Below are 24,500 nucleotides of genomic sequence, written 5' to 3' on the forward strand. Positions count from 1 at the left end.
TACTTTGAAAGAATAAACAAAACTGACAAACCTCTGGCCAGGTACACCAAGAGGAAGAGAGAGCGAACCCAAACGAATAAAATAAGAAATGAAAAAGGAGAAATCTCAACTGATACTGCAGAAATAAAAAAAAAAAAAAAAATCAGAGAATACTATGAACAAACACGCCAACAAATTTAACAACTTAGAAGAAACAGACAACTTTCTAGAAACATATAGCCCACAAGGCTTGGATCCCACGTTGCTGTGGCTATGGTATAGGCCAGCAGCTGTAGCTCTGATTCGACCTCTAGCCTGGGAACCTCCATGTGCCGTGGGTGAGGCCCTAAAAAGCAAAAACAAAAACAAACAAAAAACTGAATGAGGAACACTCCCGAAGACATTCTATGAAACCACCAAAACCAAAGATACCACCAAAAAAGAAAATTATAGCCCAATATCTTTGATGAATATAGACACAAAAATTCTCAAAAAAATTTTAACCAATGGATCCAACAGCACATTAAAAAGATCATATATCATGACCAGGTGGGATTCATCTCAGGTTCACAAGGATGGTTCAACGTACGCAAATCGAACAATGTCATATACCACATTAAGAAAAGTCAAAAGCCACCATGACCATCTCAAAAGATGCAGAAAAAGCATTGAAAAAATCCAACATCCATTCATGATAAAATCTCTTACCAAAGTGGGCATAGAGGGAACATATATAACTTAATAAAAGTCATTTATGACAAACCCACAGACAATACAATATTCAATGGTGAAAAGCTGAAAGCCTTCCCACTAAAATCTGGAACAAGACAAGGATGCCCAGTCTCATCACATTTATTCAACACAGTATTGGAAGTTTTAGCCACAGTAATCAAATAAAAGAAAGCATCCCAAATGGAAGAGAAGAGGTAAAATTGACACTCTATGCAGATGATAAGATACTATATGTAGAAAACCCTATTGACTCCACACGAAAACTACTCACACTTATCAATGAATTCAACAAAGTAGCAGGATACAAGGTGAACACTCAGAAATTGGTTGCATTTCTGTATACTAACAATGAAATGTTAGAAAAAGAATATAAAAATCTTTTAAAATTGCACCCCTAAAAATTCAATAAATCTGACCAAGGAGGTGAAAGACTTATACACCAAGAACTGTAAAACATTAATCAAGGAAATTTAAGAGGATTCAAAAAAAATAGAAAGATATCCCATGCTCCTGGATTGGAAGAATTAAGATTGTTAAAATAGCCATTCTCCCAAAGCAATCTACAAATGTAATGCGATCCCTATCAAATTACCCATCACATTTTTCACAGAACTAGAACAAACAATCCAAAAATTGATATGGAACCATAAAACCCAGACCACTCCCAGACTCAGAACTGCCAAAGCAATCCTAAGGAAAAAAAGGAAAAAAAAACAAAACAAAAAACAAAACCAAGCAGGAGGCATAACTCTCCCAGACTTCAGACAACATTACAAAGCTACAGTAATCAAGACAGTGTGGTATTGGTACAAAAACAGACACAGAGATCAATGGATCAGAATTTAGTTCCAAAACTAAACCCAGACACCTCTGGTCGATTAATCTTTGACAAAGGAGGCAAGAATATAAAATGGGAAAAGACCATCTCTTTGGGGAGTTCTGGTTGGGACTAAGTGGCACAAACGCAACTAGTATCCAGGAGGCTGCACCTTTGACCCCTGGCCTTGCTCAGTGGATTAAGAATCTGGCATTGCCATGAGCTATAATCTAGGTCACAGACACAGCTCGGATCTGGTGTCACTGTGGCTGTGGCACAGGCCAGCAGCTGCAGTTCTGATTCAACCCTATGCTATGGTGCAGCCCTAAAAAGAAAAAGAAAAAAGAAAAAGGTCTTTTCAGCAAGTGGTGCTGGCGAAATTGGAAAGCTGCATGTAAATCAAGGAAACTAGAATGCACCTTCACACCATGCACAAAAATACTCAAAATGATTTAAAGTCTTAAATATAAGACAAGACACCAAAAAACTAGAAGAGAACATAGGTGAAACATTCTCTGACATTAAATGTTTTCTTGGTCAGTCTCCTATGGCAATAGAAATAAAAACAAAAATAAACCAATGGGACCTAATCAAACCTACAAGCTTTTGCACAGCAAAGGAAACCATTAAAAAAAAAAAAATAGACAACATACGGAATGGGAGAAAATAGTTGGAAATGATGTAACCAACAAGGGCTTAATCTCCAAAATATATAAACAAACTCACACAACCCAACAAAACAAACACCCCAATCGAAAAATGGGCAGAAGACCTAAATAGACATTTCTCCAAAGAAGAGATATGGATGGCCATCAGGCACATGAAAAAATGCTCAGCATCACTAACAGAGCAACGCAAATAAAAACTACAATAAGGTAGCCCCTCACACCAGTCAGAATGGCTGAAGAGGGTGTGGAGAAAAGGGAACCCTCCTTCACTGCTGATAGGAATGTAAACTGGTACAACCACTATGGAAAACAGTACAGAGATTCCTCAGAAAACCAAACATTGAACTACCATATGATCAAAAAAAAAAAAAAAAAAAAAAAACAAAAACCCAGAACTACCATATGATCTAGCAATCTCACTCCTTAGCATATATCCAGACAAAACTACAATTAAAAAAGATACATGCACCCCTATGTTCATTGTAGCACTACTCACACAAGCCAAGGCATGGAAACAACATAAATGTCCATCAAGAAATGAACAGACACAGAACTCGAATAAAATATTTTAAAGTTTGTTCGGAAGCACAAAAGACCCAGAATAGCCAAAGACATCCTGAAAAAGAAAAATGGAGCTGGAGGAATCAGGTTCCCAGACTTCAGACTATGCTACAAAGCAACAGTCATCAAAACCATATGGTAGTGGCACAAAGACAGAAATATAGATCAGCAGAACAGGACAGAAAGCCTAGAATTAAACCCACGCACCCACAGCCAACTAATCTATGACAAAGGAGACAAGAATACACAATAGAGAAAAGACAGCTTGTTCAATAAGTGGTACTCGGAAAACTGGACAGCCACATGGAAAAGAATGAAATTAGAATACTCCCTAACACCATACACAAAAATAAAATCAAAATGGATTAAAGACCTAGATATAAGACGAGATACTGTAAAACTCTTAGAGGAAAACATAGGTCAAATAGTTTCCAACATAAACCATAGCAACATCTTCTCAGATCCACCTCTTAGAGTGATGACAGTAAAAACAAAAATAAACAAATGGGACCTAATTAAACTTAAGAGTTTCTGCATAGCAAAGGAAACCCTAAACAAAATAAAAAGACAACCCACGGAATGGGAGAAAATCTTTGCAAATGAATCAGCTGACAAGGGATTAATCTCCAAAATTTATAAACACCTCCTACCACTCCATACCAAAAAAACAAACAACCCCATCAAAAAATGGGCAGAAGATCTAAACAGACAGTTCTCCAAAGAAGACATACAGATGGCCAAAAAACTCATGAAAAGATGTTCAACATCACTCATTATTAGAGAAATGCAAATCAAAACCATGATGAGGTACCACCTTACACCAGCCAGAATGGCCATCCTCAAAAAGTCTACAAACAATAAGTGCTGGAGAGGGTATGGAGAAAAAGGAAACCTGTTACACCGTGGTGGGATTGCAAATTGGTGCAACCACTGTGGAAAACAGTGTGGAGATTCCTCAGAAAACTAAAAATAGAACTACCATTTGATCCAGCAATCCCACTCCTGGGCATCTATCCAGAGAATACCATGACTCGCAAAGGCACATGTACTCAATGTTCACTGCAGCATTATTTTCAATAGCCAAGACATGGGAACAACCTAAATGTCCATCGACAGAGGAGTGGGTACATATAGACAATGGGATATTACTCAGCCATTAAAAGGAAGGAAATACCGGCATCTTTAGCAACACGGATGGACCTAGAAATTACCAGGCTAAGTGAAGTCAGTCAGATAATGAGACACCAACATCAAATGCTTTCTCTGACACATGGAATCTGAAAAAAGGACAGACTGAACTTCTTTGCAGAACAGATATTGACTCACAGACTTTGAAAAACTTACGGTTTCCAAAGCAGACAGTTTGGGGGGTGGTAGGATGCGCTGGGGGCGTGGGATCGAAATCGTATAAAATTGGATTGTGACGATAATTATACAACTATAAATGTAATAAATTCACTGAGTAATAAAAAAATAAAATAAAATAAAAGCAAAAAAAGACAAATGAATAAATTAAGATGATGTGGTACATTTGTACAATGGAATACCACTTAGCCATAACAAAGAACAAAATAATGCCATTTACAGCAATATGGATGCAACTAGAGATTCTCATACTAAGTGAAGTATGTCAGAAAGAGAAAGACAAGTAGATCAATGGAACAGAATGGAGAACCCATGAATAAACCCATGTGTACATGGCCAATGAATTTCTGGCAAAACAGCCACAAATATACAATGGATGAAGGACAGTCTCTTCAACAAATGGTGGTGAGAAAGCTGGATAGCTATATGCAAAACAGTGAAACTGGACCCCTAGCTTACACCATACACAAAAATAAACTCAAAATGGATTAGAGACTTGAAAGTAAAATCTGAAATTATAAAACTCCTAGAAGAAAACATAGACAGTAATCTTGACAAATGCCTTTGTGATGGGTTTTTGGACTTGATACCAAAATCAAAGGCAACAAAAGCAAAATAAACAAGTGCAACTCCATCAAACTAAAAAGCTTCTGCACAGCAAAGGAAACCGTCAACAAAATGAAAAAGCAACCTACTGAATAGCAGAAAATATTTGCTAATCATTTATATGACAAGGGGTTAATATCTAAAATACATTATGAATTCTTACAATTCAACAGCAAAAGCCCAAAAATCTGATTAAAAGAAATGAGCAAAGGAAATAAATTTTTCTAAAGAAGACATCCAAATGGTCAGAGGTACACAAAAATATGTTCAATATCACTAATCGTTAGGGAAATGCAAATCCAAACCACAATGAACTATCACCTCACACCTGTTAGAATGGCTATCATCAAAAATAACAAGTGTCAGTAATGATATAGAGAAAAGGGAACCCTTGTGCATTGTTTACTAGGGAATGTAAAATGGTACAGTCACCATGAAAAACAGTATGGAGGTTCCTCAGAGAATTCCACTAATATGGAGTTTCCTCAGAGAATTCCAGCAATCCCACTTCTGGGAATACCTTCAAAGGAACTGAAAACAGGATATCAAAGAAATACATACATTCCCATGTTCACTATAGCATTACTCAAAATAGGTAATATATAGACACAAGCTAATCTTCATCAATGGATGAATGCATAACGATGTTACACACATATAAAATTTTATTCAGCCAGGAGAAAGAAGGTTATTGTGTGCCATTTCTGGCAACTTATGAGACTTGAGGGCATTATGCTCTGTGACATTAACCAGCCAGCCAAAGACAAATACTTCATGGTATCAGTTATACATGCAATCTAACAAAAACAACAGAAAGTCAAATTCATAGTAAAGTAGTTTCCAGGGCTGGCAGGTGGGAGAAATAAGGAGAGGCTGGTAAAAGCGTACAAATTTTCAGCTATAAGTTCTAAGGATCTAATGCAAAATACGATGACTACAGTTGGTAACACTGTATTAAAATCTGAAATTTACTGACAGTAGAACTTAAATGTTCTCACCATGAAAAAACAAGTGTAAATATGTAAGATGTGTTAATTAACTAGATGGGTGGAAACTTTAACAATGTATACATATATCAAATCACCACAATGTACATTTTAAATACCTTTCAACTTCATTTGTTGATTATACCCCAATAATGCTAGATGTGTGTGTGGGGAGGGGAAGGGGGGAGGGGAATTATAGGGGAAATGTTAACACTTCCAGGAGACAGAAATTAGTAGCAGTTGTGTTTGATTTAAACATTTTCCTACAGCTTTTAACTAGTTTCTGTATTTCAGAGAGTAAGTAAAGTTGAAACACGGTGAAGTTTCATGGACCATGCCCAACTTCACAATCTTTACACCCGCCAGTTGTGAAATGTAGACACACGGAAAAGAACTACATTCCAATGTTCAAATACAGAAGACGTTAACAATTTTCTAGTAATTATCAAAGAATGATACTCTCCTTGAAATTTCATTATAATAGAATTCATTTCCTGAATCAGTACATGATTTTAATTATCACTACATGATCTTTAGATTATTTTAAGATATCAATCTAAGAAGCACAAGACTATTCCTCAATATTTGATTTGACTCCTATGTGAAAGGTAGAAGAAGAGTTAAAAACAAAACAATTTGAAACAACAGAAAGACAGAACGCACTATCATTCTCGAGTACAGAGTATGCTTCTAGAAAATCTGGCAGGGTATGGGGAAGATGGCAAACTGAATCCATATGCCTTTGCTGGACCACCAGTTTACCTTCCCCAACAGCCTTTCCTAAACTAGGTGAAATGGGCCAAAGACAACAATAACTCAACTACATTTGTCTTTAGGGGAGCATCACAGGAAAGTATTGCTGCTTTCAAGATTTTATTTTCCAAATAAAAATCTTCCTTTCCCGACACACTCTCCTATTTCCCCACTGTTACTCCCTCAGCAGTTGAAGAGAACCTATGAAACACTTGGTCCCAGAACATAAAGCTGTCTCACCCAAAATCCAAAGTACCTTAAATATTAGATAATTTGTTTCTTCTAAGTATCCATGACACTACTGGTAAAAATGGTGACAGATACAACCCAAGCAGATCTGAGAGCCAAGAATTTTGAATGTTATGACCCAGCTACAGACTGACCCAGTTGCTTTTATTAAACAACTGTTACTTAAATTATATAAACTCTGAACTCTCAGCTGTAAAATGGAAATGACAAATGCTACAGACATCCCACGAAAAAGAGCAGCTAACAAGTTAATTCTGTATTGGACTGGATTCATACTTCTTAAACTAAATCAATTATTTCTAAAATTTTTAGAATTCTAGCTGACAGATAAAATATAACCAGCACTTATATTTTCTGTTGTAAGAGGAGAGGTCTGAGGCCAACTCTGTAAAGGGAATAGAAATTCAGAACTCTCTTTTTACAGAATTGTCTTGTCTGAGAGAATATGCAAAACGGCAACCTGACCTGTTCACAGCTCTCTCAAAGGCAAAGAGTTGACCTTTAGTCTCATTAAAAAGTGATCCAAAAAGGAACTAAATACTGACATTTTTAGCAACATGGATGGACCTAGAAATTATCATGCTAAGTGAAGTCAGCCATACAATGAGATACTAACATCAAATGCTTTCACTGACATGTGGAATCTGAAAAAAAGGACACAACGAATTTCTTTGCAGAAGAGATACTGACTCACAGACTTTGAAAAACTTATGGTCTCCAAAGGAGACAGTTTGGGGGGTGAGGGGATGCGCTGGGGTTGTGGGATGGAAATCCTATAAAATTGGATTGTGATGATCATTGTACAACTATAAATGTAATAAATTCATCGGGTAATAAAAAATATTATATATAGGATGGATAAACAACAAAGTCTTACTGTACAGCACAGAGAACTACATACAATATCCTAGGATAGACCATGATGGAAAATAATAAAAAAAAAGAACATATGTGTATATATAACTGAGTCACTTTGCTGCACAGCAGAAATTAACACGATATTGTAAATCAACTATACTTAAATAAAATTTAAAAAAAAGAAAAGAAAAGAAAAAAAAAAGAAAGTGATCCAGTGTTCAGAACCACCACCAAGAGTGTGATTCGTGATTGGGGTTAGAAAAATCCTTTAGGTATTTTTACTATTTTACTCTTTGGATTATTCTTTCAAGATTACATTCCTAAAACAGGCAGGGATGGCATTTTTACTGAGAAAAATTTTTTAGTAAGGTAATAATTGACATTCATTTTCAAAAAATTACTTTAAAATTTTCTCAAAATATCCATGAATGTTCCAAACAGCATTAAGAGAGGTCCTATATTACCAAAAACCCCCACAAAAAACAAAAAGAAAAAAAAAAAAAAACCCTACTCCATACATATGCTTAGGATTTGGGTCAAACAGAAAACAGAACCTCTATTGAGCAGTCATTAATCAGGCTAGTTTGATTTTTTTTCTCCTGGTCATTTTTCTTTAGCCAGCAAAGATTGGCAAAGAGACTCTCCACAGTGTCATCATGCCAGGCTGAGAGGGAATGTTGCACTTGAGAACACTTGGAGGCCCAGGGATGATGCCTGCATGGAAGTACTGTCCCTGACTGCTTCGCACTGAGTTAGCAGGAGAGCATTACTGTTAAGTGAACACCACCTGCCCTGTAAGGTTTTATCTAAGCTGAGCTAGGAGGACCTATAAACTGTGTGCTTTCATAGCTATAAATACACATATTCCCACTTCCTCAAAAATGAACTAGTTGTCTAATTTCAAGATATTCTCAGAAAGCATGGAGACCATATGGTTGTACTTGTCTCAAAGAGCCAATTTCCACTTCTACCACCAATACCAGCCCTGCCCCCAAGAAACTCACAGCATAGGAGGAGAGACTTAAGTGTGTTCTAACAGAGGCATGTGGAAGGCACAATGTAGCACGCAAGAGAGAGCAACCACGTATGCCTTGAGCTGGGAAGAAAATGGCAAGGAACGTACAAAGAGAAGGGGGAGGAGGGGTGCAAGTTTTGTCATGTGGACCAGGGGGGTATGAAAAGCCCCTCTAGTAAGAAATAACAGTGCCTTTAAACAGGGGAAAAAGTACGGACCCTTGGTGACCACAACAGTCATTATCATCTGGAGAACAGGACCAGCCAAAGGCCACCTTTATTCTGACATCTGCCTTTATCTCATAGATTACCATTATGCCAAAAATAATAGAAGAAAAAATAAGTTAGAAAAATTTCTTTATTCTAGCTGGGACATGTATGGGTATAGAATGTTGTGCTTCTATGATTTGAAGACAGAAGACAGAAAACATAATTGTTTCCAACACCTTTTAAGCAAGAATAAATTCATACTAAATTATGAACTATCATTTGTGTTCACAGGTATTACTTAATTTAATGGGTACGATTACTGCATATTGGAAATAATTCATGTGCTGAATGTAGTGTTCTTAAAGGAAGATGCACTAAGAGGGCAAGGCAACTGACACCTACCACATTTCCTCTGTGTAGGAGCTCACAGGCCAGAGCTTTATGCCAGGAACTCAAGGGTTGTGCTAACAACCTATCCTTAGAAGACCAGGGCCAGAAAGCAGAACATTTTTAAACAGTGGAACTTTTTTGTTTGCTTTTCCATTCTTTACTTTTGTGATAAAGAGTATGCATGGGCCAACTGGAAGGTTGCATTTGATATGAAACATTCCATTCATTCAATAACGTTTAATATTTAACCATAAGTTTATTGCTTTAACTGTAATGTTCTTAACAAGGCTTCTAAGTGAGATCAAAACGGGCTTGTGTTTCTGCAAGTAGCTGCCTGTGCGGCTGGATCAAAATTACTGATGTCTAGCTTCCCTGAAATAAAGCAACTTTGCTCTAGACATTAAAGATGCAGTATCCTCTGACCTCGCTGAAAGGGTGAAAACATACTCCTTTAGAAACAAGTCCATAGCGCATCTCATCTCTAGGACTTCACCTAGTTTACCCCATGTGTGTCATCTCAGAGAGCAGTGTTGTACTCAATCCTTGGATGATACCTATACTACTCGGTACAGTTACTTCCCAGTTCTCTACAGAATTCTTACCTGAGTTTTACATGATTTTCCTAATCAATCACTGTGTGAAGACGAAGCCTCTGAACCATACAATTATGTTTTTATAGCACAGAGAAATACATATGAAAACAGGTTCATAATGGACCTTTTTATTTATTATCACTTATCTTCAGTCATATGAAAAGCACAGCCAAGTATTACCTGCCAGGCTAGAAACGAACATAAGGAGGCTCAAGAAAAAAAAAAAAAAAAAAAAAAAAAAAAAAGACTGGAAATGTCGTGCTGGACCTTAAACACTGGACAAGTGTAAGCCTAATACACTTTCCACCAAGTTCCCTCAAGTCTAAGGAATCAACATTTCTCTTTGGTCCCACCAGACCCTCAACCCAGCAACACTCTCCCCGCCTTGGCTGCCACTCTGTCACTGGTCACAGCACAGCGCTAAGGTGTAAGTCAGGATCTCTCTCCATCAAGGCTTATTTTTTTTGGCTATGCCAATGGCATGCAGAAGTTCCAGGGCCAGAGACTGAACCTATGCTACAGCTGTAACCAGAGCCACAGCAGTGACAATCTTGGATCCTTAACCACTGAGCCACAATGGAACTCCATCCATCAAAGCTTCTTGAGCCTCACAACTGGACACTGCAAAGTGACAATCCATTATCCCAGTCTCTTCTCGGAGAGAGACAGTAGGGTGAGAGGGATAGGCCCTATTCAGTACTTGTTCGTAATTATTATGCACACCTTTTTGCAGAATACAGTCTTGCTAGTTGCCTTCCTGAGCACTCTTGTTACTGCAGAGGAGTCTTCATGCTTAGGCTTCTTGGTATAGAAAATGAGGAAAACAAAGAGCAAGAGCCCTGAAGGGCTATTGTGAGGTTAACTGAGATTCAGGAACGGAGCACTGTACCTGGCATATTATGAACACTAACGTAAATATTAGCAATTATCACTCTTGTACTATTTAGAAGTTTAATAATGAACTGATTAGTTGGGACAGCACTGGAATTTTGGAAGGCTGTGAACTCATAGATTTGGACCTTGTAACATAGGGATTATTTGACCTATAAAATTTACTTATTCTTAATTTTAATAGCAAACTAAGTTTTACTAAAGATTCCATTTAAATTGTTTCTACACATCTACAGAAAATAATGCCTTCATACTTCCAGAGTGTGTACTACAAAAGTATGAATTTTGGTCTGGTAACTCATTTGTGAAGTGGAACAAACACTCGAGAATGAGTAGCTCTCTTAATTGCTCTCTTCTGCATTTTGTTTGTTTTGTTTTGCTTTTTAGGGCTGCACCCATGGCATATGGAAATTCCCAGTCTAGGGGTCAAAGTGAAGCTAAGGCTGCCAGCCTATACCACAGCCACAGCAATGCCAGATCCGAGCTGCATCTGTGACCCACACCACAGCTCACATCAACACCACATCCCTGACCCACTGAGTGAAACCAGGAATCAGTCCCGGGTCTTCATGGATGCTAGCTGGATTTGTTTCCACTGCGCCACAATGAGAACTCTCTGCATTTGTTTTTATGATGGCAAAAGACATGTAACACAAATTTTACCATTTAACCATTTTTTAAAAATTTTATGGCCACACCCACAGCATATGGAAGTTCCTGGGCCAGGGACTAAATCTGAGCCACTGTTGTGACCTACACTGCAGCTGTGACAATGCTGGATCCTTCGACCCACTGTGCCGGGCTGGGGATCGAACCTGCACCTCAGCAGTGACCCAAGCTGCTACAGTTGGATTCTTAACCAACCACGCCACAGCTGGAACTCCCATTTAAACATTTTTTTAAAGCAGACAATTCAGTGGCATTAAATATATGCATAATGTATAACCATTATAACTGTCTATTTCAAAAACTTTATTGCTATCCCAAAGAGAAGCTCTATACCTATTAAAGGTACTCTCTAATTCCCTCACCCCTTGGTAATCTCTAGTCTACTGTCTCTATGAATCCGCCTATTTTAAGTAACTCATAAATGGAATCAAATAATATTTGCTTTTTGTGTGTCTGGCTTCTTTCATTACGCATAGTGTTTTCAAGGTTCATCCAAGCTGTAGCATATATTAAAATTTCAGTCCTTAAAGGATGAATAATACGTCACAATATGTATATACATTTTCTTTATTCATACTTGGGTTGTTTTCCCTTTTGGCTATCAATAAACACTGACATACAAGTAACCATTTGAGTCCCTATTTTCAATACTTTTGGATATATACAAAGAGAGGAACTGTTGGATCAAATGGTAATTCTGTGTATAACTTTTTGAGGAACAGCCAAACTATTTTTCACAGCAGCTACACCTTTTACAATTTCTACCAGCAGTGATCAAGAGTTCCTAGTTTTTTTGTCTTTGTCTTTTTACAGCCAAACTCAAGGCATATGAAAGTTCCCAGGCTAGGGGATGAATTGGAGCTGCAGCTACTGGCCTACACCACGGCCACAGCAATGCGGGATTTGAGTTGCATCTGCAACCCGCACTATAGTTCACGGCAACCCCAGATCCACTGAGCAGGGCCAGGGAACGAACCTGCATCCTCATGGATGTTAGATTCGTTTCCACTGAGCCACGACAGGAACTCCAAGAGTTCCTATTTCTTTACACCCCCATTAACACTTGTTATTTCCCATGGTTCCTGATCATAGCCATCCTGGTGTGTATGACGTGGTATCTCATTGTGATTCTGATTTGTATTTTCCTAACGACTAGTGATGTTGAGCATCTTTTCATGTATTTATGGCTGTTTATATATCTTCTTCAGAGAAAGGTCTATTCAAATTCTTTGTCCATTTTCAAAGTGCACTGCTTATTTTTTTATATCAAGTTATAGGAGATCCTTATACACTGTAGGTGTGAATCCCTTAGCAGGTATATAATTTGCAAACATTTTCTCACATCCTGTGGGTTGTCTTTTCACTCTCTCAATACTGTCCTTTGATGCACAAATGTTTTTAGTTTTTGATAAAGTTCTATTTATCTTTTCTTCTGCTTTTTTTGCTTTTTAGGACCGCACCTGTGACATATGGCAGTTCCCAGGATAGGGGCTGAATCAGAGCTACAGATGCCGGCCTACACCACAGACACAACAACTTGGTATCCGAGCTGCATCTGCAATCTACACCACAGCTCACGGCAACGCTGTAACCTTCACCCACTGAGTGAGTCCAGGGATCGAACCTGCAACTTCATGGTTCCTAGTTGGATTCATTTCCGCTGAGCCACAACGGTAACTCCTATTGATCTATTTTTAAACTGACTGTTTTTTCGGCATCATACCCAATAAATCACTGCCAAATCCAGTGTTACGAAGATTTCCCCATGTATTTTCATCTAACGGTTTTATAGTTTGATTTCTTAAATTTAGGTTTTTGATCATTTGTTAATTTTTCTACCTGTCCCAATTTTTTTTTGCATATGGCTATCCTGTTTCCCATTACTATTTTTTGAAGACTGTCCTTCTCTCACTGAATGGTCTTGGTACCCTTGTCAAAAACCATTTCAACATATGTAAAGGGTTATCTTGGAGCTCTCTATTCTACTCCATTGTTCTTTATCTCTGTCCTTATTCCAATATGACACTGTTTTCGTTATACAGCTCTGTATTAAGTTCTGAAGTCAGAAAGTATGAGTGTGTTTATTGTAGATTTTTGGTTTGTGGTTCCCATGAGGTTTTGATATAGCATTCTATATAATGCAAAATTGTTTTAAGTTGCTGATCTCTTAATTTCAAATGTGTTTTCAATATTCTCTTTTGTCCTCTCCTCTAGAGAAGCTCATTTAGCATTTGTTGTAAAGCTGGTTTGGCGGTGCTGAATTCTTTTAGCTTTTGCTTGTCTATAAAGCTTTTGATTTCTCTATCATATCTAAATGAGAGTCTCCATGGTTAGAATATTCTCGATTGCAGGTTCTTCCCCTTCATAACCCTAAATATATCCTGCTACTCCCTTCTGGCTAGCAGAGTTTCTGTTGAAAATTCAGCTGATAACCTTATGGTGATTCCTTGTAAGTTACCTGTTGCTTTTCATATTTTCTTATTTTTTTCATTTTTAAAAATTTTTTCAAGTATAGTGCATTTACTATATTGTGATAATTTCTACTGTACAACAAAGAGATTCTATTATACATATACACACATTCACTCTTTTTCAGATTCTTTTCCCATACAGACTATCAGAGAATACTGGGTAGAATTCCCTGTGCTATACAGCAGGTCCCCACTGGACAGTCATTTCATATGTCGAAGTGTGAACATGCAGGTCCTAAACCTTCAGTAATACCCTGTCCTCAACCTATCCCCTTTGGTAATCATAAGTTTGTTTTGGAAGTCTATGAATCTGTTTATGTTCTGCAAATAAGTCTATTTGTATTCTTTTGTTGTTGTTGTTGTTGTTGTTGTTGTTGTTGCTATTTCTTGGGCCGCTCCCGCGGCATATGGAGGTTCCCAGGCTAGGGGTCGAATCGGAGCTGTAGCCACCGGCCTACGCCAGAGCCACAGCAACGCGGGATCCGAGCCGCGTCTGCAACCTACACCACAGCTCACGGCAACACCGGATCGTTAACCCACTGAGCAAGGGCAGGGATCGAACCCGCAACCTCATGGTTCCTAGTCGGATTCATTAACCAGTGCGCCACAACGGGAACTCCTGTATTCTTTTTTTTAAGATTCTACATGTAAGTGGTCATATGATGTTTGTCTTTCACTAACTTCACTTAATATAATAATCTCTAGGTCCATCCATTGTTGCAAATGGTATTATTCATTCTTTTTAATGGTTGAGCAATACTCCACCATATAGATGTACCACATCTTCTTCATCCATCCCTTTGTCAATAGACATTTAGGCTGCTTCCATGTCTCAGCTATTGTAAACAGTGCCGCAAAGAACACGGGGGTCCATGTATCGTTTTGAATTATGGTTTTCTCTGGATAGATATCTAGGAGTTGGATTGTTGGAGTTCTATTTTTAGTTTTTTGAGGAATCTCCATGCTGTTTTCCATAGTAGTTGTACCACTCTACATTCCCACCAACAGTGTAAGAGGGTTCCGTTTCTCTGTACCCTCTCTAGCATTTATTGCTTATAGTGTTTTTTTTTTTTTTTTCCTTTGGTCTTATTGCTATTTCTTGGGCCGCTCCTGTGGCATATGGAGGTTCCCAGGCTAGGGGTCCAATCGGAGCTGTAGCCACTGGCCCGGGCCAGAGCCACAGCAACATGGGATCTGAGCCGCGTCTGCAACCTATATCACAGCTCACGGCAACGCCGGATCGTTAACCCACTGAGCAAGGGCAGGGACCGAACCCGCAACCTCATGGTTCCTAGTCGGATTCGTTAACCACTGAGCCACAACGGGAACTCCTAGAGTTTTTGATGATGGCTATTCTGGTGGTGTAAGGTAGTACCTCCTAGCAGTTTTGATTTGCATTTCTCTAATAATTAGTGATGCTGAACATCTATTCATGTGTTTTCTGGCCATCTGTATGCCTTCTTTAAAGAAATGTCTATTTAGATCTTCTGCCTGTTTTTGATTGGGTTGTTTTCTTGATATTGAGCTGCATAAGTTGTTTGTATATTTTGGAGATTAAGCCCTTGTCAATCATTTGATTTTCAAATATTAGTATTTTCTCTTTGTATTTAATTTCTGTTTGATTAGTATGTGTCTTAGCATATTCCTCTTTGAGTCTATCCTATATGGTACTCTCCACACTTTCTCAACTTGAGTGTTTCCTTTCCTACATTAGGGAAGTTTTTGGCTATAATCTCTTCAAATATTTTCTCAGGCCCTTTCTCTCTTCTGGGACCCCTATGATGCGAATATTGGTTCATTTAATGTTGTCTCAGGGGTCTCTCATTTATTTGTCTTTTTGCCTTTTCTGGGGCCACTGCTGCGGCACATGGAGGTTCCCAGGCTAGGGGTCCAATTGGAGCTATAGCTGCTGGCCTACACCACAGCCACAGCAGTGGGGGATCTGAGCCGCATCTGCAACCTACACCACAGCTCACGGCAATGCCAGATCTTTAACCCACTGAGCAAGGTCAGGGATCAAACCCGCAACCTCATGGTTCCTAGTCAGATTCATTAACCACTGAGCCACGACAGGAACTCCAGGGGTCTCTTAGATTGTTCTCAATTCTTTTCATTCTTTTTTATTCTTTTCTGTGGCAGTGATTTCCACCACTCTGTCTTCCACCTCACTTATTTGTTCTTCTGATTTAGTTATCCTGCTAATTAATTCCCTCTAGGGTATTTTTCATTTCAAATATTGACTATTGTTCATCCTTCTTTGCTTGTGCTTTAAATCTCTCTGTTAAACATTTCTTGTAACTTCTTGATGGGTTCTTATATTCATTTCCTCAAATCTTACTATCATTACTCTGAATTCTTTTTCAGGTAGACTACCTAGCTCCTCTTCATGTACTTGCTTTTGTGTGTTTTCATCTTCTTTCTTTGTCTGAAACATATTTCTCTATCATCTTACACTGTCTAACTTTCTGTCTGTGATCCCCTTGACAGCAAGTGTACAGATGCAGTGGCTGGTGCCCAGTCCTGGAGTTCTTGGCAGTGGTGACAATTCATGTGCATGCAGAGCACACAATGGGAGCAACAGTGACTTGTTACCTCTCTGGAGTCAGGTGGCTGCTACGGATGGGGTTGATGATGGAGGTGGCAGTTGTTCACAGGACTGCTCCTAGGGATGGTGGTGGCTTGCATAATCCCTCCTGGTGCCACCTCCAACTTTGTTCTTCTTTTTCAAGATTGTTTTGGCTATTCCAGATTCCTTTATAGTCTACATGAATTTTAGAATGGCCTGTCTCCTTCTGGAAAAAAAAATGCTGTTATAATTTTGATAAGGATTACAATAAATCTGTAGATACCCTATCATCATCTGAACAATATTAAGGGCTTCTGATTCATGAATATGGGATTTTTTCCATTTATTTATGTCTTCTTTAACTTATTTCAGCGAAGTTTTGTAGTTTTTACTATACAAGTCTTGCATATCCTCAGTTAAATTTGTTCCTAAATATTCTATTCTTTGTGATGCCAAATTATAAATAGAATTATTTTTCTAATTTCCTTTTTTTTGTCTTTTTGCCATTTCTTGGGCTGCTCTTGCAGCATGGAGGTTCCCAGGCTAGAGGTCTAATCAGAGCCATAGCCTCCAGCTTATGCCAGAGCCACAGCAACAGGGGATCCGAGCCGTATCTGCAACCTACACCACAGCTCACAGCAATGCCGGATCCTTAACCCACTGAGTAAGGCCAGGGATTGAACCCACAAACTCATGGTTCCTAGTTGGATTTGTTAACCACTGAGCCACGATGGGAACTCCTCCTTTTTTGTTTTATTTATTGCTAGCATATAGGTGATTTCTGCATGTTGATTTATATCCTGCAACATTGCTGAATTTGTTTATTAGCTCAAACCATGCACGTATGTATCTGTGTAATCTCACAGGGGAAAATCTATGTGAGGACACAGCAAGAGCGTGGACATCTGCAAGCCAAGGAGAGAGTACTCAGTGGAAACCAATGCTGCTGTTACCTTGATCTCGGATTTTCAGCCTCCAAAACTGGGAGAAAATAAATTTATGTTGTTGAAGCTGCCCAGGCTGTGGTATTTTATTATGGGAGTTCTAGGATTTAATATTGGTAGCGAGTCAAGTTTGTCTGCTGGTTGAAAAGACAAGCTGGCCAAGGGAGATGCAGGGCTGCTCTTTCCTCTCCAGTGGCCTGACGGCTCCTCCTCTCTCAGTGACCCCAAGCATCATCTTGTGACCTGCTCTCTGTGAAATAATACCATGATCTAGATATCTTTCTATAAGTGGAAATGCTTTCTCTATCACTGTGTTAAATGACCACCTATTTTAGAGATATATGGTAATTTATTAATCCATCCAATGTTAATGGCTCTTTGGGTTGGTTTTCAATTTTAAAGTTTTAAGCAAAACAGTTATGCCAAAATCTTTCATACGTATTTGAGTTTATTTATAGGATGAAGTCCCAGTAGCAAAAGTTCTATATCAACGTGTACTCACATTAATTTTTGTGACATATTGTCAAAGATGGTACCAACTTACACTCCCACCAATATTTTGGAATGACCAATACTTTAAAATTTTTGCCAAAGTATTTTGCTTTATATATTTGGTACTTGTAAGAATAAATTTTAATGTGTTTGTATTTATTACATGTATTTATGTGTTTGTTTCCTTCTTTTGAGATAGTCATCTTGAAAAAGGTCATAATGACACCAGAAAAACTGATCACATTACATCTACTTCAAATATTTTCACTTTTATAGATTTGCTAAAATTCTTAAAGATATCATTAACATCCAGCACCATCTGGCTTGGTTAACACAATCAGTCCAAGTTGTCTTTCTAGAGAGTAAAATTCATTTTCCACTGGATGGCAGAGTTTATAAAACCAGAAAGATATCACACATTAAAACTGAAAAACATAGGATTAACTTTCACTCTTATTTTATAACCAATATTCTATTTACAGAGCAAAACCCCGCAAAGAATGATAACAAAAAACTTGGGGAGAAAAAAAATCCAAATAAAGTTTAGAAGTAACAATCCACATACAGCACCATATACAGAATTCCGTGTATTTTCCTTAAAAGAATGAAACAACCAACCATTGAGGGAGTTGCCCTTAAGATCCAGACCTAAAGACAACCCAAAGTCAAATAATAATAACTCATGTACCTGTAAGGTCTAAGAGGCCAGGGGAATTTGGAAATTTTTTGTGAATATAAATCTTTGCTGCTAACCTTGATCTAATTTTACTTCTCATGAGCCAAAGAAAGAGACCAGCATTTACACAGTGGTCAGCAACTCCTCAAGGCATTCTGCTATAAAGGAAAGAAGAAGAATGAACCTACAGGAAGATGATGTTAGGTGAAGATAAATTAAAAAAATTTTCTTCACCTGACCGGAAAAATAGGATGATGGGAAATTTCGCAGAGAAGAGAATTAATGGCACTGTATTCTTGAGTATGCTCCACAGAGTGACAGTTGGTCCTTACAACATTATATATAATATCCTAAAACTGAAGATAGCCACAACTATCTGTCAACAGAAGAAAAGCTTAATTGCCTAAAGTAAATATGCAATACTATATAGCAATGAAAATGAACAAACTGCTAAGTGCAGCAGAATTGGTAACTCTCCCAAGCATAACTTTAAGCAAAAGCAGTCAGGCAAAAGAGAATGCATTGTTATACAATTTCTGTATGATTCTATTTATATAAAGTTTTCAAACACTTGAAGGAGTCTACTGCATCAGAAGTCAGGATCATAGTCATCTGGGGCAGGAGGGAGAGAAAGGAGAGAGGGTTGCAGTCTCCAGTATGGACATTCTGTTTTTTGGACTGGATAGCAACTGTGTATTCACTTTGTAATTACTGGATGAAAAGGATACTTATAATCTGTGCATGGTTCTATATGTACTTTATATTTTTCAATAAAAATATATGAGAAATTTAAATAAGATAAAGAGATGCAAGTTGTCCTCAGATACCCTTAGATTAGAAACTGATGATTACTCACTTGGAACACAATGAAAAGATTCCTCCTCTGAAGAGGAAGTATAACTTAATGATCTGTAAGTTGACTTTGAATCTAAGAATTTACAGATGAACGAAATTTAAAAACAGCCAGTAAAATTAATAGCCCTTTAAACAAGTCTGCTCAAATTTTTCCTCAGAGTAATGACTTTATTTTTTTTGTGGTAAAAATTAATATCCTATGCAGAAGAAAACAAACATGGTATCCTTAAAAATGATTTCTGATCCATTAATGACCGCTTACGCTCCTTAAGATCAAACTCTATTTTGTCTTAATTCATGATTTTACCCCCTCAAAGTAATTAGCGAAGAAATACTAAGTTAATGTGTATTATCCTACTGTCACATAATAACTCTTATGAAAATGACATTTCTAAACAAGATTAAAAACAAAAAACAGCCAGATTTCATAAAAACACACCATTTAGGCAGGAATCTTGATGTGGCTGTTCCTCCTCACCATCCCCGCTACCCGCTACTTTGCCAAATTATCAAAATTTTGCTGCCAGAAGAACAAACAAGCCATCAGAGAAAGGTCAGAGCTTCTGTTACATAAAATCTATGTCAAATCCTGGCTCCCTTCCCCTGGCATTACTGTATAATAAAGTGACAAAAATGCTCCTGATAAAAATTTCTTCTGAGACAAACTCACAGTGATTGCATGGATCAGTTCTTTGCACTCACCAGGGAGGATAGATGTGGAGGATGTCTTGTGGAAGTCCCCCAAGGCAACGTGCAGTCTCCTTGGTGAAGAGAACCTTCAGGCCAGGGACTCCACCTTGAGAAGGACTGTCACCCTGTAGCCCTGATAACTGCTCACACATGGCAACTTGGATGGTGCATTCCTCATGCAGCTCTAGAATTTTCACAGTTAATACACCAGATTTAATATCTAAAAGATTAAGAAAAGAAGAAGACCAAAAATGAAGTCTGAAAGACATATGGTGCAAGTATGATTAAATTATCATAAAAAAGAGAAGCACATTCATATAGCATTTCCTCCCTGGAGAAAATGGTCTATAACTTGGCAAAGTAAAACAGAGACTATAACATGCTCAGGGTAACATTTTTAAAAATCAAATTAACATTCGTATTGCATTTCATATATGCATTTTAAACAACAGGAAAAGTCCACTATCATAAAGAAAGTATTATACATACAGAAAACCCAGTCCCATCATTTCACAAAGCATGTTTTTTCACTCCAAAACTTGAACCCTGATGGGATTAAGATGGCTGATTAGAAGGACTGGAGCTCAACTTCTCTCCTAAAAACAACAAAATTTACAACCAAATACTGAGCAATCTACAACCAAATGGACGAGAAACTTGCAAAAAGATGTCCTACCCCAGAAGACAAAGGGGAGGCCACATCAAGAGGAAGGAGGGGCAATTATGCGATACAAGTAACCCCATACCTCCTGGGTGGGAAGCCCCACAGACTGGAAACTAACTGGTTCACAGAGACTCACCTACAGGAGTGAGAGTTCTGAGCCCCACATCAAACTCCCATGTGTGGGGATCTGGCACCAGGAGAAAGAGCCCTGGAGCATCTGGCATTGAAGGCCAGTGGAGCTTGTGCACAGGAGCTCCAGGGCACTGGGGGAAATGGAGATCCCATTCTTAAAAGGCGCACACAGACTTTCATGTGCACTGGGTCCCTGGGCAAAGCAAAGTCTCCATAGGAATCTGGGTCAAACTTGACTACAGTTGTTGAAGGACCTCCTGGGAAAATAGGGGTGAATGTGGCTTGAGGTGGGGCAAGGACATTGGAAGCAAAGCTCTTGGGAATAGTCATTCAGCGTGCCTTTCTCTGGAGGTGGCCATTTTGGGAAAATCTGGCCCCAACCATCAGCCCTGAGAAGCCCCAGCCCAAACAACAATCCAGGTAGGCTCACACCTGCCCATCAGTAAACAGGCTGCCTAAAGACCCCCCAGGCACACAGCTGCCTCTAATCTCACCCAGAGACAAAGCCCTACCCACCAGAGGGATAGGAATCAGCTCCACCTACCAGTGGGCGGGCATCAGTCCCTCCCATGAGGAAGCCTACAGCAAGTCCCCATACTAACTTCAGCCACAAAGCGGGGCAGACACACGCCAGAAGTAAGAGAGGCTACAACTCTATGATCTGTAAAACGGTCACCACACCAAAAACCTATAAAAATGAAAACACAGAGAACTATAACTCGGAGGAGAGAGAGGGAAAAAAAACCCCGAAAAACAGCTAAGTGATCAGGAGATTCTCAGCCTCCAGGAAAAAGACTTTAGACTGTTGACGCTGAAGATAATGCAAGACAGTGGAAATAAACTGGAGGCAAAGAAGGATAACTTACAGGAAACACTGAGCAAAGAGATACAAGACATAAAACTTAAACAAGAAGAGATGCAAAATACAACAGATGAAATTAAAAATTCATTACAAGCAGCCAACAGCAGAATACAGGAGGCAGAAGAACGAATAAGCGAGGTGGAGGACATACTAGTGGAAATCACAGATGCGGAACAGAAAAGAGAAAAAAGATTGAAAACAAATGAAGAGAGTCTCAGAGAACTCTGGGACAACGTTAAACACACCAACATCGGTATTACAGGGGTGCCAGAAGGAGAAGAGAGAAGGGGACAGAATAAATATTCAAAGAGATAATCGCTGAAAACTTCCCTAACATGGGAAAGGAACCACTCACTTGAATCCAGGAAGCACAACGAGCACCAGATAAAATAAACCCAAGGAGGAACACCCTGAGACACATAGTAATCAAAATGGCCAAAATTAAAGACAAAGAGAAAATATTGAAAGCAGCTAGGAAAGAGAAACAAACAACATACAAGGGAACCCTGATAAGGTTATCGGCAGATTTTTCAGCAGAAACTCTAAGGCCAGAAGGGAGTGGCATGATATACTTAATGGGATGAAAGGAAAAAACCTCCAACCAAGATTACTTTACCCAGCAAGGCTCTCATTCAGATCTGAAGGAGAAATCAAAAGCGTCACACATAAGCAAAAGCTAAGAGAATTCAGCAACACTCAACCAGCTTTACAACAAATACTATAGGAACGTCTCTAGACAGAAAAGAAAAGGCCACAACCAGAAACAAAAATACCACAAATGACGAGGCTCACCAGTAAAGACATATATACAGTAAAGATACGAAATCATCCATGCACAATTATGCCACCAAAATCCGAAATCGTGAGAAGAGGACAGTACAAATGCGGGACACTGGAGATGCCCTTGCAGTTAAGAGACCAACAACTTAAAACAATCTCATATATACATAAATAGACTCATATCAAAACTTCAGAATAACTGCAAACCAAAAATTGACAATTGATGCACAAACAAAAAGAAAAACCAACTCAAATACAACGCTAAAGACAGTCATCAAACCAGAAGAGGAGAGAACAAGAGAAGAAGGGAAGAAAAAAGAGCAACAAAACCAAATCCAAAGCAACTAATAAAAGGGCAACAAGAACATACATATCAATCATTACCTTAAATGGTAATAGACTAAATGCCCAAGTCAAAAGACATAGGCTGGCTGAATGGATACAAAAACTGGGAGGTGGTGTAGGTCACAGACGTGCCTCGGATCCTGCATTGCTGTGGCTGTAGTGTAGGCTGGCAGCTACAGATCCAATTCAACTCCTAGCCTGGGAACCTCCATATGCCGCAGGAGCGGCCCAAGAAACGGCAAAAAGACACACACACACACACACACACACACACAAAGCATCAATCCAAGAAGAAGATGGAACGATTTTAAATATCTACGCACCCAACATAGGTTCACAACAATATATAAGGCAACTGCTAACAACCTTAAAAGGACAAATCAACAGGAACACAATAATTGTGGGGGACTTTAACACTCCACTTACAGCAATGGACAGATCATCCAGACAGAAAATCAATAAGGAAACAACAGGCCCTGAATGAAGCATCAGACCAGATGGACTTAATGGCTGTTTATAGGATAGTCCATCCAAAAGCAACAGAATACACACTCTTCTCAAGTGCACGTGGAACATTCTCTGAGATTGATCACATCCTGGGCTACAAATCCAATCTCGGTAACTTTAAGAAAATTGAAATCATATCAAGCATCTTTTCCGACTACAACGCTATACGACTGGAAATCAACAACAAGAAAAAAAAAAAACTGCAAAGAACACAAACACATAGAGACTCAACAACATGCTACTAAACAACCAATGGATCACTGAAGAAATCAAAGAGGAAATTAAAAAATACCTAGAAGCAAATGACAACAAAGATATGGGATGCACTCCAAAACCTATGGGATGCAGCAAAAGCCATTCTAAGAGGAAAGTTTATAGCAATACAAGCCCACCTCAGGAAACAAGAAAAAGCTCAAATCAACAAGCTAACTTTACATCTAAAGCAGAGAGAGAACAGACAAGACCTAAAGTTAGCAGAAGGAAAGAATCAAAAAGATCAGAGCAGAAGTCAATGAAATAGAAACAAAGAAAAGCCATAAAAAAGATCCATGAAAGGTAAAGCTGGTTCTTTGAGAAGATCAACAAAAGTGATACACCCTTAGCCAGACTTATCAAGAAAAAAAGAGAGAAGACTCAAATCAATGAAATTAGAAATGAAAAAGGAGAAGTAACAACAGACATCACAGAAATACAAAGGACCACAGGAGACTACTATATGCAACTATACGCCAATAAAACGGAAAACCTAGAAGAAATGGACAAAAATTCTTAGCAAAGTACAATCTTCCAAGACTAAACCAAGATGACATAGAAAAGATGAATGGACCCATCACAAGAACTGAAATTGAAACGGTGATTAAAAAACTTCCAACAAACAAATGTCCAGGACCAGATGGCTTCACAGGCGAATCTACCAAACATTCAGAGAAGAGCTAACACCTCTCCTTCTGAAACTATTTCAAAAATTGCAGAGGAAGGGATACTCCCAAACTCATTCTATGAGGCCACCATCACCCTGATATCAAAACCAGACAAAGATACCACAAAAAAAGAAAACTACAGGCCAATTTCACTGATGAACATCGACGCAAAAACCCTCAACAAAATACTAGCAAACTGCATCCAACAATACATTAAAAGGATTGTACATCATGATCAAGAGGGATTTATCCCAG

General features: G+C 38.5%; 1 protein-coding gene across 32 annotated transcripts in view; it reads right to left on the bottom strand.

The window, feature by feature from the left end:
• Positions 1–24,500, bottom strand: part of SPIDR (scaffold protein involved in DNA repair) — a 315,912-nt gene that overhangs the window by 159,853 nt on the left and 131,559 nt on the right. For all 32 annotated transcript variants that reach the window (XR_014843858.1, XR_014843851.1, XR_014843850.1 and 29 more), the window contains one exon: positions 20,048–20,255. Coding sequence is in view for 23 of the 32 variants with exons in the window: in XM_085022434.1 (XP_084878560.1) it covers positions 20,048–20,255 (208 nt within the window). In the remaining 9 variants the exon portion in view is untranslated. The remainder of the gene's footprint in view (positions 1–20,047; positions 20,256–24,500) is intronic.

This window comes from Sus scrofa, chromosome 4, assembly GCF_054392235.1.
Source record: "Sus scrofa isolate SSC_HxYL_T2T_F1_AM1 chromosome 4, Sscrofa_HxYL_maternal_Yorkshire_Landrace_v2.0, whole genome shotgun sequence".
In the NCBI taxonomy this organism is placed as follows: Eukaryota; Metazoa; Chordata; class Mammalia; order Artiodactyla; family Suidae; genus Sus; species Sus scrofa.